We start from the raw sequence: 14,042 nt of genomic DNA, 5'->3' as shown, positions 1-14,042 counted from the left end.
TTCTTTTAGAACTCTTATGCAGTGCTGGAAATATCAAGAATGCGAGACTCCTGAAAGACATTTTGTTTATGGGGCACCTTCCTAACCAAGGAACTGCTCAGACCAGCAAGCTCATGCTGTGGGTCTTCCAGTACAACACGCAACCTATGAAGCAAGCAGCCTTGAGCGACGTGCACCTAGCATGATCCAATTACTTTGCAGCAGACAGGCCTGCTCTGTCCATCACATCAAAAATGGAAAGCGAAAAGTTGGAAATCACTCACTTCGAAACACAACACAAGGTCCGAAAATGAAAAGGAGCGAAAACAGAAGAGTCCTGCATTCACTTTCTTTTATGCTATAACTGTCTGTCATAACTGATTCCCAATGACAAGTTAACTGTTGTTCTCGTCAATGTTTTTGGTGCTGTGGAAGTCCAGCTCTTCCGCATTGCACTGAGCAAACAACAAAGACTGTGAGCCCAAGCTGCTCTGGGTGTAACTCAATAAAGCAAGGACGGAGAAACTTGGCCTGGAACAATTCATTAGTGCCATATGACACAGGTTTTCTTTCGACGGTTCTCCAAAGAATGCTTGCCAGCCAATTTTAGACCTTGACTGCATTTCTCTACATCTAGGGCACTCGTGCTGTAATGTTGGGTGCCCAGCAGCATGTGCAATGCAACCAGCTGCTCCCGCTAAGTGGGCGAGAGGTCCTAAACAGTGCAGCTGGGGGCAGTTCAGGCCCTCACCATCCAGGGTGGCAGTGTACAGCTGCAGCTGAAAAAGATTAGCACAAGTGACCAATGACCGGAGTAGCAAAATTGCGACAGGCAGCGCTATTGTTCCCGAGCGCGCCGATAGCAAGTGCCAGTCATGTTCCATGTCTCAACGTTGGTGGCTGCCAGAAAATTGAGGGATAATATAGCTTTCGGAATGCAAGCTTTAGGATGGGCTGCTTTGTGCCGGCCACCACCGTGTGTCGCGATTTTGCTGCTCCGGTCGTTGGTCGCTTGAGCTTATCTTTTTCCGCTGCAGCTCTACCTGATGACTGGTGCACAGCTGACACGACACAGTTTCAGTAGCATGCATACATGGTTTGCAGGTAATGTCATATCAGTATAAAAGACAAGACCTTTGAGTACTTCCAAGGGCACCGTGTTGGTGACCACCACTTGGTACATGTCAGATGTGGTTAATGGCAGAGGCTGCTCATATTGCCATGCACGTCTCCGAGCAAGCTTGCCCGTGGCCGAATGGTTATTGTACTTAGCTTGCACACAAAGGGCTGAGGTATGATGCCTGGCCGCACATGCACCTTTTTGTTTTTTCTGTAAATGTTGCATTCTGGTTTAATTCAAGAATCCCATTGCTTGTTCAAAGTCAGAATGTTCTACGCACCAAACTTTCTATGCCGATTGTTCCAGAAGTCCACGCATATACATGAGGGGTACTGCGTGGCGATACAGAGAGTCTCACTCTTGCGCTCAATAGTGCTACTCCGCCGACCTTCGATGCCTGTGATGCTACCTCTTTGTATTTTTGTTTTCGGTACAAGTTTGCCAAATTAAACGTTTAGTTTCTGTTCATTCGTCACCTGACCATCTGTCATTCGCGAAATTTTGGTGGATGTGCGGGACATTAACAAAAAGGTGCATGCGCGGCCAGAAATCAAACCTTGGCCCTTTGTGTGGGAACCAAGTACGAGAACCATTCGGCCATGGGCGCGCTTGCTCGGAGACGTACGGGGAAATATGTGCTAGTGCAGGCACTTGGGCTAAGCCTAGGCAGAAGTTTAATCCGTCAAGTGATGATGACAAAGTTCGTCCAGTTCAGTGCGCAGAAAATATTGCTCTGTGTGGTGGCGAGAACCATCTGCTACTTACTCTCAAGTGTGACAGATTGTGATATCTAGCCAAAGGTGGAGGACGTGAATACCCGAGTGCAAAAAATGAAGAGAAGTATACAAAACTGCACGCCGATGATTTTGCCGAGTTCGACAGGCAATGCCCAGCCAGGTGCGTCCTGCTTCCACAGCCCTTTTCAGCAAATACTTTTAGAAGTGGACTTTTTATATAAATAGCAGACACCGGTTTTAGAATTGGTGAGCCAGTTTTGTCTTAGTGTCATTCCCTTGTCAATTTCAGGGCAGTGGGTAGATGTGGTGCTGCCGGGAATGTTCGGTGGAAGCAGGTTGCTGTTGGGAAACAGGACCGGAGGCACCGTCTTTTTCCTGACACAGTCTCATTAATTGGATCTGTGTCTTGACCGACACAAAACTCAAGTAACCATGTGTGGATTGTCTCTGCACCATGTGCACACTTAAGTTTTTGCAAGTCTTGCTGAGGTGTCACCTTGCTAGAAACATCACGGTTGGACCTACAGTTGCCTTGGGGGCTACCGACCAGGCACAATATGTTAATGACAGCATCTTCTACATAGTTATGCACAGTGCAGGTCATGTTCACATTTTTGTGCAATTGCTGAGATGGGTACAAAAGCTGTCACTTTGGGCCACTGGAGCCAGCGCAGTTCACCATGATCACAGTGTAGCAAAGCTGCAACCCCACAACATCAATGGCCACCAGCATGAGGCTACCGACGGCACTCATGCATAATACATGTCCTGACACAGGCGCAAACCACGTATTATGGAGATGAATCCAGACTGTTTTTTATACCTACCATTTGGTGGTGGTGGAGCTGCCATCTGTGCTGGGTCCTCACTAGCACCTTTGGCCACAGCAGATGAGTCCTGCATCATCCAATCAAACACAAGTTAACGCACAACAAATTGGCAGCCTTTCTGGTTCCGCGTTGATGTAATGCCCAATTGCCTACACTTTAGAATTCAGGTATCGGAGTGCCTCATGCACAGCTCTAGAGAAATTAACTCGTCAGCTTGAGCGCTACGATCCGAGCTTTCAAAGAAACATCACGAGGCAGCACACTCGTGCAAAGTCAATAAGACCAAAAACAACACAGTGTCTGTTTACTACATGTAGCAAGTTTTAGGAGACCGTTACCGTGTTCTGCGGTGGCCACGGTACGGCTGGTAAGGCTTTAAGCGCGCTGAAAAGCATGCCTCAAAGTTACAGCGCGAGCTCCCAGTAGCAATTTCGCTGCGCACGGCAACGGTACGCTAAAACCGCCCATTGAGATGCCATGCACTTACTTACCGACACTGCAGCCGAGATGCCGAGTGGCGACGGACGAGGCGCGTCCGCCCTCGAAATCATGCGCCTTCTTCCGTCTTAGCGAGGAACCTTTCTCATATGGGCCAAGATTCTGTCCTACTCCTCGAGTTCAACGAGGACACTTGGTTCACGTCCCCACCAGACTGCCGAGTGGTAATCGCGACGTGAAAAAGCCCGACTTGACAGCAAAAATTCCAGAAGTGAGGCAAATCTTCGTACAGACACACGAGCACTTTTCGTGCGACATCCACCGTCGGCCATGACGATTCATCACGATCGCGATGCAGCTCACGCATTGCGATCATCTAAATTGTTTCACTTACGTAAAAAGACATGATTCATGCGACCTAGACTTGACACCGGTAATTATATTTAGATTGTACTGCATTATACATTTCCAGAAGTTAAAAATGTTGCTTTTACAAGACCCTTCGATGCGGCCTTGCGCATTTCCCTCTAGGGACATATTTTGGGGACAAATCCCGATGAAGTTTCAACTCAATCGTCACTTTCCGTCGACGTCATCAACGCGCCGCGATGAAGTTCCCTGCCAGTTGAGTTCGCCGCCGATTGAGATTAGGCTCCTCCCACCGGCGACGTCATGATGAAGTTTCTTCATCGCTTTTTCCAGCATAGACAGACTGTCTTCTATTGTAGATATAATCGGTGCGTCACGCATGGTTAAGCTGGTGTTGTTTGTTTGTAGTACCACTTATTGAGCACCAAAGACACCGAGTCTCCTGTAAGCATAGCGATAGTCAGCAATCTTTTTTTCTTTTTTTTTTTACCTTCTAAAAGTTTTTTATATTGTAATGTTTTTGGCGTTTTCGATGTTGGAGTGTAGTTTGTGTGTGTGTGTGTGTGTTGGGAAAGGGGGTTACGGCAGTAAAATAGAAGAGGGGGTTAGGGGTTCGGTCTCGGTCGGTTCGCATAGCCTGGTGCAACCCATCTGTTCAGGTCCTTGGGAGAGGTGCCCGTTCCCGTTGCTGTCCTTAACCTTGGAGTGGTTTAGTTTGTCTGGTTAGGTTTGGTCAAGTCCTTGCGGTCGCATGTCTTGATCTTCCCTATTTTATTTCTTTCCGCGTGGACATGCATTTATTGTCGTTCTTCTTTTGAATAAGTTCAGCTGCGTTTGTGAGTTCGTTTCGCACTGTCCGTTATTTTTGTTTTTCCTCGTCTCTGGGTTTAGATTGAAATGTTTCCTGACCAGCTGGCATGCATATTTTCCCTTACAACTACTCTCGCCTTATTTTGCCGTAACCGACTCTTCACAGCTTTGGGTTTCAAGACAATGTGATGTGCTTACGATTACTAGCTACCGCAAGCAGTGACGTTCGCAGGCGTTTCTTGCTCATAGTCACACAACGATAGAGCAATGCTCGGAACAGCACGACTTTCTGCTCTCTACGACAGAGTCCCGCTTTCCAGCTTTTCACGCTTCCATGCAGGGGACGTTATGCGGCAAAGCCGCAATAACGAGACGTCGGCTCGCTCCGAGTGAAGGTTTGTCGCAGCTTTTCCCGTTCGGAGGTCATATGTTACTCAATGTTTTGCCATCACAGGCTAGTTCATGTCACTGCAAACTGCCAAGGGGAGTTTAAAGAAAATAAAAGATGGAAATTTTTAAATGTCGACGCCCAGTCTTGACACATTTTGTAAAATCAGCCGCATTTCCGCGTTAATAACAAGAAGACAATTAAAGGTGGGCATATTATATTTATACATACGTAAAGATAATTCAAAGGCGCGCATTTTGATATGTTTTGTGAAGTATTATAGAAGATAGTCTATTTGCAAAAAAAATTGTGAATATGTCTCTAAAACGTGTTTTTATGCCATGTTTGACTTTTTTGTTTGCATAGAAATATGTTATTGATATTTTTTACTTTTTTGGGTATCTGTTGTATACCTCTTGTGAAATATATTAAAAAAGTTATGGTAACGTGAAAGCTTCGATGAGAAAATGACGGCTGTGCAAAGTAGCATAGTGAAATCTTCTCAATTTCCACGCCTCGAGCTTCTCTATTTTATATCTCAGCGAAACGAAAATGTTACGACCTTCATATATAGCGGAATGTTCCTCCCAAGAACATGGCTTTCATATATATTTTTAACAAAAATATCAAAATTATGACCCGGACTACCATTGCATGAACTGACGTGGAATCACCCTGCAGTGGAAGGTACAGGCCCGCGTCCCCTCTCCCGTTTTGAGTGTACGCAGGCTCTCCTCCTCCCTCATTTCCGGGGAGAGGAGGAGAGCCCGAGCACACTCAAAATGGGAGAGGGGACGCGGGCCTGTACCTTCCACTGCACTGCCAAGAAAAGTTGTCGCGGAGTATAGTCAAAGTGATGGCTGCTTTACCTTTCCTGGGTCTGTCGGAGATTCACCGCTTTTTCACCGGCGAGAGTCACCGTTGCCTCGGAAAACAAGGAGATGAAAAGAGGAAGAGATTGACCTCTTAATCTAAAATTGAGGTCAGCGATCAAACTATAATACGGGAAGGGTTCACAGGGGTCGCGCGGGCATATTCCGTTCAGCACGCCAGCCGGTCGTGGGCAAACGGTCGCCGAGTCGCGGAGTGCCTGCTAAGCCTAACTGCAGAGCTCGCTTGGTCGCGTTCGGTGGAATCGTGGCCGTTGGAGCTTTTCCCGGGTGCTTGTGGATCCAGCGTTCTTTTTCGTCGTGGTCTGTTTCAAGTACTTTTTACTTTTTTCTTGCTGCTTGAAGTCGGGACGCGTAAGAAGCGCACGTAGAAAAATAAACGTCCGTAGGTCGTCACGATCGCGACGCTGTCGGCCATGCTGATTTGATCGTAAGAAGTGCGTAACTGTCGTAGGATTTCGTCGTAACCTGCGCAAAACTTACGAAAATTTCGTTTCGTGAATACGAATTTGTTCTTAAGTTTTGTCTTACGCGCATTTTTTGGCCTAAGATCGTTTTGTGAATCTGACCTCTGCACTTCCGAAAGTCGCAGGAAAACTAAGACAGCCGCAGACGACGTTGCAAAGGAGCGGACGACGCTCAGATAGAGGGTCGCGATCAGCCAATCAGGGCTCGGGACGTCACCGCTACCCCGTGCGCAAGAAGCAGACGAACTTGCCCTCCGCATAATCCGCTTGAGCCAAACCACCAGTGCCAAAAGTGCGTCGTCGTGGTGCTCGTGGTCCTTGTGCGTTTTCTATCACCGGCTCAAAACCAATCACGCACAGCAAATACGCCGTGATCCAGCGCCTTTTTTTTTGCGCGCGATTGGTCTAGACCAGTGGTCTCCAAACCCCGGCCCGCGGGTCTAATCCGGGCCGGATGAGGTCTTCCAACCGACCCGTTGCTGACCGCGGTCTTTCAGTGAAGACCGGCGCGCAGCTCGCTTTCAGCAGGCCCTCTGCTACCGGCATAAAAATAAACGTACGTAAAGAAACCGCGTCGCAAGGCACAACAATCGCGTGAATTAAGATACCATAAAACTTTCAGCCTTTTCACTTTGGTGAAGATGGAAGGCCAGTGAAGCTGTACTATGGTGGGATTGAAGTATTTATAAGAACTGCTCAGCCAGCATGGCGTCCTGTTGTCGCCAGGCCTCGCACTTGCGCTTGGCTTCCGTGGCACGATCGTCGTCGGTGGCTTTGGCCCGCCGGCGCCGGTCACATCGCCGCTTCTGCTCTTGGCGGCGCTTAGGCGAACGTTCTGCTCTTCTTTCGCAAGGGTCTCGGAACCACTCGACGCAATGGAACTCGAGGCGATAGCGGCTTCGCGGCGTTTGCGCGGACATTCGCGCTGCTGCGCACGTCGCCGCTCCTTGCGCTCCCGCTCTTCTTCCTCCGGACGAACGGCACGCGGCCGACCCATGAGTCCAAAGAGCACCCGATAAGAGCGCTAGCGCGATCTTGACGTCACGGGGCACAGGACACTCACGATTGGTAGGTGAGACAATGACGTAGGGTGGAGGTGAGCTGGCTCGAGTTTTGTGTCGACACACCGCTTGTGCACGGACACGATAGTGGAGGAACTAGCCCTTAAAAGCTTGCTGTAAAAATGCAGGAGCACGCTTGAGCTTCGCCTCTAATGGCAATTCCACACTGGAAGCGAATCCGCAAACGTGAAGCGGATCCGCGTGTTCTCAACCGCCAAGCAACTGCTTCGGGACCGATTTGCTCCAACCACTTTCGCGAACCGCGAAGCGGCAACCAATCGCAACGCGACGTTGACTTGACGTCGATGGATTTCGAAAAACAAATGGCATCTGTCGCTGGTGACGCGTCCAAGGCGCTGTAGTCCTAGCGCTACAGCAGACAAATCAACGGAGAAACGTGATGTTCAGGTCCGTCATTTGAATCCGACGCGAAAAGAATTGAATCTTAATCTTAACCGGCTATGCTCCGGTGATTTGGTTCGGGTAAGAGATTGTTTATTAATCCGGGTTCTACAGCCCGTTGCCCGCTGCTTTGTTGGTCTTTGCCCGTAGAACGCCGGAACCCGCCCCTGATTGACCGAAATGTCAGCTTTTGTACCTACTAAGACAGTCGCGTGAACTATTAAGGAGTTTTCGTAGACCGCGTTTCCCCATCCGCTAAACCCTCTGCAACGAAGAAGCCGCTACTGCCCCTGCGCGCCGATGGCCTTGGCTGTAGAATTCCGGGTATCGTAGCGGGCTGCGGAGAACTTTACGGGAAGGCGAAAGCGATCTACGAATATTCTCTATTGAAAGCTTTCGGCAATGTGCAGGACCACCACGAAGGCCGATGGAAACGACGTGAGCCTGATTGCGTGACCAACACACTACACTCTAAGAAAAAGTGAGCACCCCCCCTCGTCATCGTGCGTTTTGACGGCTGTAACTACCCCACAGGCTTACTTAACTATCCACTGGGCTCGAGCCATTGAGAGTTAGCACCCTAGCTTTTGTACCTACTAAGACAGTCGCGTGAACTATTAAGGAGTTTTCGTAGACCGCGTTTCCCCATCCGCTAAACCCTCTGCAACGAAGAAGCCGCTACTGCCCCTGCGCGCCGATGGCCTTGGCTGTAGAATTCCGGGTATCGTAGCGGGCTGCGGAGAACTTTACGGGAAGGCGAAAGCGATCTACGAATATTCTCTATTGAAAGCTTTCGGCAATGTGCAGGACCACCACGAAGGCCGATGGAAACGACGTGAGCCTGATTGCGTGACCAACACACTACACTCTAAGAAAAAGTGAGCACCCCCCCTCGTCATCGTGCGTTTTGACGGCTGTAACTACCCCACAGGCTTACTTAACTATCCACTGGGCTCGAGCCATTGAGAGTTAGCACCCTGTTGGCAGGTGACAAGCATGGGGTAGTTACGTTTTATAAACTCTTGAATTGAACATTCAAGTGCATGCAGTCGTTCAATAGTAAAAGTAACTTCAAAAATCTCAAAAAGTACTTGAAACTTGTTTTCTTTGTGCGTTGGTTATCATTTATTCAAATTTGAACCGGTCGAAACAAGCGTGTGGCTCAGTTCGCCTAAACTGGCAGAAAAGAAACAAGTACAGGCAACCTTGGTAGGCACCTGCTAAACCCGAGGCAGATAAAAAGTATCGCGGTTGTCCTTTTTGGTTCCGCCGCGGGTTTTACCATGTACAGCAGTAAACAGCTGGCAGCTGGCGTCGTGCTCGAGGAATTTAACCAAATCTCCAGGAAAGCGCAGGAAGCTACGCACAGGCGTGAGTTGACTTGAATGTTCGCCAGACGAGATACTCTCGTCGTCTTTTATTGTGCGGTTCAGTAAAAAGCGTGCTCTCAATAAAGGTGTGATCGGTCAGTTCTGCGTGCAGATCAGTTGCAACTGGCCTCCTCGGTTCCGCCGAACTTGCGCGCCTGTCGTACCCAATTTTTTTGCTTTCAAGTGCAGTGAAGTATGAAGCATTGAACACCACGACTGAGGCCGGACAGGGCGAACGTACACAGATATCTGGGATCATGTCCGTGTATTTCACTATTTCTCTGTCGCGAGGTACATGATCCGCCTTCTCTGGTTCATTTGGCACATTTCATCGAGCATACTCGATAAAAAAAATGCTTCAAACAAGGCCGGTTCAGACACCAGCGTTTGACAGCGTTGCGTCGAGAACCGAAAGCCACTCACCGGCACGTCTGTGCTTCGTATCAAGCGTGGAATCCAATTCAAGGAATCATCTTGGCACGCGACATAAGCAGCAGGGATGTCCTGATTTCTTGCTGCCGCAACGCAGTCAGACGCACGCAGTCAAACACTACTGTCTCTACCAGGATTTAGATAATTTAGCATACGTATTTCACGTTCGTTGCAGGTGAAGGCACGGGCCCGAAAGCAGCAATTCTGCACTGTCCTCTTGGCGCGAGCGCGAGCGCATAGAACGAATATTTAGCGAAAAGAAGAAAACTGAAATAACACTTCGGTGAGGACCGGCGGACGGGCTTCGCTAAAATCACCTGCGCGTGCTCAGTGTACTCAACGTGTACCCAACCGCCGCTAAAGTCAGTCTGGATATGTAAAAAGTGAAGAAAAAATGCATCAGTGTGTTCAGAAAGTTGTGATTGCAGAAATTGGTTTCGATAATTAATAGAATTAATTAAACAGGCTTCTATATACTTGAAGTGTAGGCAAGCGAGAAAACGAAACTGTTCAAAATGTGATGTGCAGCAACTATTCAAATTTATTTATAACCTACAGTTCACTTTTGCAATGGCCCTACATTAGAGATACGAGCGCTTTCCTAAGGGCAGTAGAGGAAAAGAATATATACGGCTAAATCTTGCACAGACTTTTCGTATTTATGCAAAATATGACAGTGGTCACCATCCTAATCGGTCACATAAAATACAGCAGTATATTTATTATTTATTTATTTATGAATACTGTTCACCCCAAGTATGGGGCTTTAACAGGTGTGGGGTATAGAAGAGCACTGAAACATACAACATCAGGACTACAATACAGTACACATTCAGCGACATTCACTTAAAATAAAGGGGCTGAAATAGCACAAACATTCAATATATTATATAGCACTCAACAAAATGAACTGTCAGCACTCGAAATCTTTAACGAAGTTTCCAAAAAATATTTAACTACTATTTATCATTCCAAACCAGTCATATTCAAAAGGGCGCTCTCAAAATCATCTAAACAGTCCAATGACAATATATTTTGTGGGAGATCATTCCAGTTTTTCACAGTTCTAGGGAAAAAAGAAAACCTATAAGCGTCAATATTACATGTGGGCACTTCAAACTGATTAGTGCTAACGTATCTGAGTTCTCTCGATGCGCGATGTGTTAATCTAGAATCCGGGTTAATGTTATACAGGTGATGAGAAAACATAAAGAATAACTTTAGTCGAGCAATTTTTCGACCGACAGAAAGTAAGGGGAGGTTGAGGCTGTTCAGCATATCTGTGACAGAATCAAGTCGCTTGTATTTGGATAGAATAAATCGCGCCGCCTTCCTCTGAACTTTTTCCAGTTCACCAATTTGATTTTTTCTATAGGGGTCCCACACTCTTAGAAAAAAGGGCCAGTATAGTCCTCCCTAAAGGGAGGAACCATCTTGACACATATGTTCCTTCAGAAAGGGAGAAACTTTCGTCCCTTAAGCAGGGGAGGAAAAGTTCCTCCGTCGACTGCATCCCATTATGGCGGCCACGAATCGAGCAAATCGAGCTCGGTAAGGCTTAACGAGAACACTAAGTCTATTGCTAGAAGCGAGAGGAGCAGGAAATAAAAACGTAACACGAGCTTTCCGCGAACTGTATATATTTCCGAAGTTTCTTTACCCCTGCAGGTAAAGAAACTTACGTTTCGAAAGCATGCAGTCACTCAGTCTTCTCATCGTCAGCACTGCGATGTTCAACCGAGACAACCGGCACTCAGTTCGCGCACTTTATGTCCTACCTTTGCTATTCCTCGAGCCACAATTCCTTCGTCAACCGTAGCGTCAACCGCACATCACGGAGGAGTGAAAATCATTCACCCGCAAAACCAAAAGCCGCTCTCAAAAAAAAAAAGCAAATCCGAAGCAACCTCTTGGCTTATCTCAGCACGGTAACACGAAATTATGGCGTAGCCGCGTAGCGTAAAAGGATGTTAAATCGCTTGCCACCAGATGGCAGGGTCAAGCAGAGTAATCGCACGTAGCTAGGCTAGGTGGCGCTAGGTACCGCCCAATTCATGTTTTACAAAAAATATTTTTATTTTCTTACGCCACAATTGCGTTTCCTTTTCTTCGGAATTTTTAACACATGTAGACACGTTGCGCACACTACAAACGTTGCGCACACTACAAACATCAGGTCAACATATGTTGAACGCATACACAGGCATCGCACATACAAACATCAATACAACAGCACACTACCCCGATCACTACTACCGAGCCCTGCGTTTCCGTCTTTTATAGTGGTCGTTTTGAACGTACGGAATTTTTCGGTGACTCCCTAAGCAAAAAAAAAATATTCCGAACATGTTCATTTTTTTCCAGCAATGTCATACATCTGAGGCTATTTTTAATGGCTCAGGGGATGAATCTCTTATTAAAAAGAAGACGCTCGATCATGCCCTAATTATTTGAAAGCCAATAAATCGAGCCGCTCCAATGTGGTTCCAAGCCATGAGTTTGCTTTCCCGCATGGCCCTGCGTAGCCAGTATTTATATTGTAGTGTTCGTTGTTCTATTTGTGCTGTTCGCGCAAAGCTGCAATTGCCGTCTTGAATTAATCTCTGTAGAGCAGATATCCACTCAGCTGGAAGTGATGCTTCGCGGGCACAGAAATCGCTTTTCGATCAACTTGAATGCAGTCAAAGCCGCGACTTCCGAAAACTGTTAAGTGTACGGAGCTGCGCCGTTGCGAGCTCGAAAACTTATAGCGCTCATCCCAGCGCGCCACTTAGAGGGCAGTTTCTACAGGAACCGTAATATATTTAAACAGTAAAATAAAGGATAGCGTTTTTTTTTCGATTTTGCCTGTCTTTTTTTTTATGCTGAACTTCCATTATAAATATACGTACTTTCCGTCATACTTTCGTAGTGTTGTCTTTTCCCTAGAGCGCAATCGCTATCGGGGACCGACAGTCAGATTGGCCACTGTACGATAGGAGCTTACCGTTCATACCAGCGTTCGAACATGACTATCAACACGTCGATCGACTGCACCTAATCCCTCAAGTGGTTTTAAACTCTTTAATGTAAAGCGGAATGTCATCCTGCGACACCCCGGCCCCTCCGATAACGGCCCGACTAGCGGCATCAATGCCCGACAGTTTACGCCATCTCATCTTGTTGTTACGCCACTGATACGCGAACACACGGTCACATCGGCGATAATTCCAGTCTTCTGTTCACAACCCACAACACTCCCATCACGATGTCGCTGACACGAAGAAATACAGAACCACGTTGACGATGTTGCTGACACGCAGAAGAATCACGTTGAACGCTGGTTGGCACTCGGCACGGGACAACGGAACCGAACTCAGCAGGGAAGGCACCCAGGCAGCCGGCAGGAAAACATGCCTTCCTTGGACGCAGTTCCCGCGATTTCCATAACGTCGAAAACGTCGACACAGTTCCTCGTGGTTTCGCTGCTGTAGTTCCGCGTGAGTCCCGCAAATTGGAGACGGCCGTCTTACCCGGGAGGCACTCGCTTGATCGAATGACGTTTTAGCGAACGCCCACGTTTCATCGAATGCCACTTTTCGGGTGGGCCAAGTGAGTTCATATTTTTGTAATGAGTTGCCGCAGACTGTCGCCGCGAAGCGGCGTAAAGCGCAGCTCGACGGATGGGTTAACGCGCGCCCCCGTTATTCGCTAAAACGACCATTCGCTCAAATGTCGCCGTTCGCTAAAATTTCATTCGCTCTTGTGATATGGACCCCGTCTTACCCAGTGTATGTAGCGCTGCTGGCACTGCTCCGGAACTTCGCTGTTTCTAGCGGCTTCGTTAGCTCATTTGATAAAATTAGTGGTAAAAACGTCAATGCAACCGAAATGTTCTGCACGTTTGGACTAAAAGACGGAATTACAGGCGGCCTTCGCTGCCGCTGAAGCTCAATCAGCTCAACATTAATTTATTAAACAACGTGCACGATGTGCTCGAAAAACGAAACCGAAAGAAGATGGGTCGGGAGGGCGAAAGCTTTCTCCGGTCTGCCTGGAGAAAGAGGAAAACGTCTCGGTGAATAATAAGGACTTTAATTTTCCTTTCATCGGTATGGGTTTGTTTATGTGTGTTTTGGTAAACAAAAATAAAAAAAAAACTTTACAAAAAAAAAAACAAAAAAAAACCCCACTTTCCCGGGGATCGAACCGTTGACCACTCGGTCAGTAGCGCGATGTTCTACCCCTGCGCCAACTGAACAAGGAGGAACTCGCCCTCCTCCTTTCATCTGAACTGCCGTTCCTCCCTTCTCTGGGCAACTTGTCCGCAACAAGGAGGAACAGTCGCTCTTGCTACCTTTCTCCTCCCTTTTTTCTTAGAGTGCATACCGATGCAGCGTACTCCAAGGTAGGCCTAATATACGTTGTGTAGGCCATTAACTTCACTTTAGGCGGAGCACTGGCCAGATTCCGTCTTAAAAACCAAAGCTTTTTCGTTGCTTTGTGACATATTTCGTTTATGTGCTTACTCCAACTTAAGTCTTTAGAAAGTGTCACACCCAAGTATTTAAAACTGTCAACTTCAACCAAAGGACTCCCATCAAGCTCGTAAGTATAAGAAAGAACATTCTTAGTTTTGTTAGTTATTCGTGCGAAAACAGTTTTTTGTGTATTAATTTTCATCTTCCATTTCGAGCACCAGTCCTGAATAGACCCAACAGATGCACTTAATCTGCGCTGGTCGTCTTGCTCCTCGATTTTTGAATATAC

At 47.4% G+C, this 14,042-nt stretch overlaps 1 protein-coding gene across 1 annotated transcript; it reads right to left on the bottom strand.

Moving 5' to 3' along the window:
• Positions 1–10,219: 10,219 nt before the first annotated feature.
• On the bottom strand, positions 10,220–13,724 carry LOC115329467 (the record flags this gene model as incomplete). Its single annotated transcript, XM_040211848.3, has 2 exons — positions 10,220–10,678; positions 13,658–13,724. Coding segments are annotated over 2 exons (486 nt in total), but the record flags the coding sequence as incomplete, so codon positions are not given.
• Between the last annotated feature and the right edge of the window lie 318 nt (positions 13,725–14,042).

This window comes from Ixodes scapularis, unplaced genomic scaffold, assembly GCF_016920785.2.
Source record: "Ixodes scapularis isolate PalLabHiFi unplaced genomic scaffold, ASM1692078v2 PGA_scaffold13__105_contigs__length_92229423, whole genome shotgun sequence".
In the NCBI taxonomy this organism is placed as follows: Eukaryota; Metazoa; Arthropoda; class Arachnida; order Ixodida; family Ixodidae; genus Ixodes; species Ixodes scapularis.
Note: the sequence above shows the minus strand (reverse complement) of the source record. Positions and strands in the feature narration are given on the sequence as shown.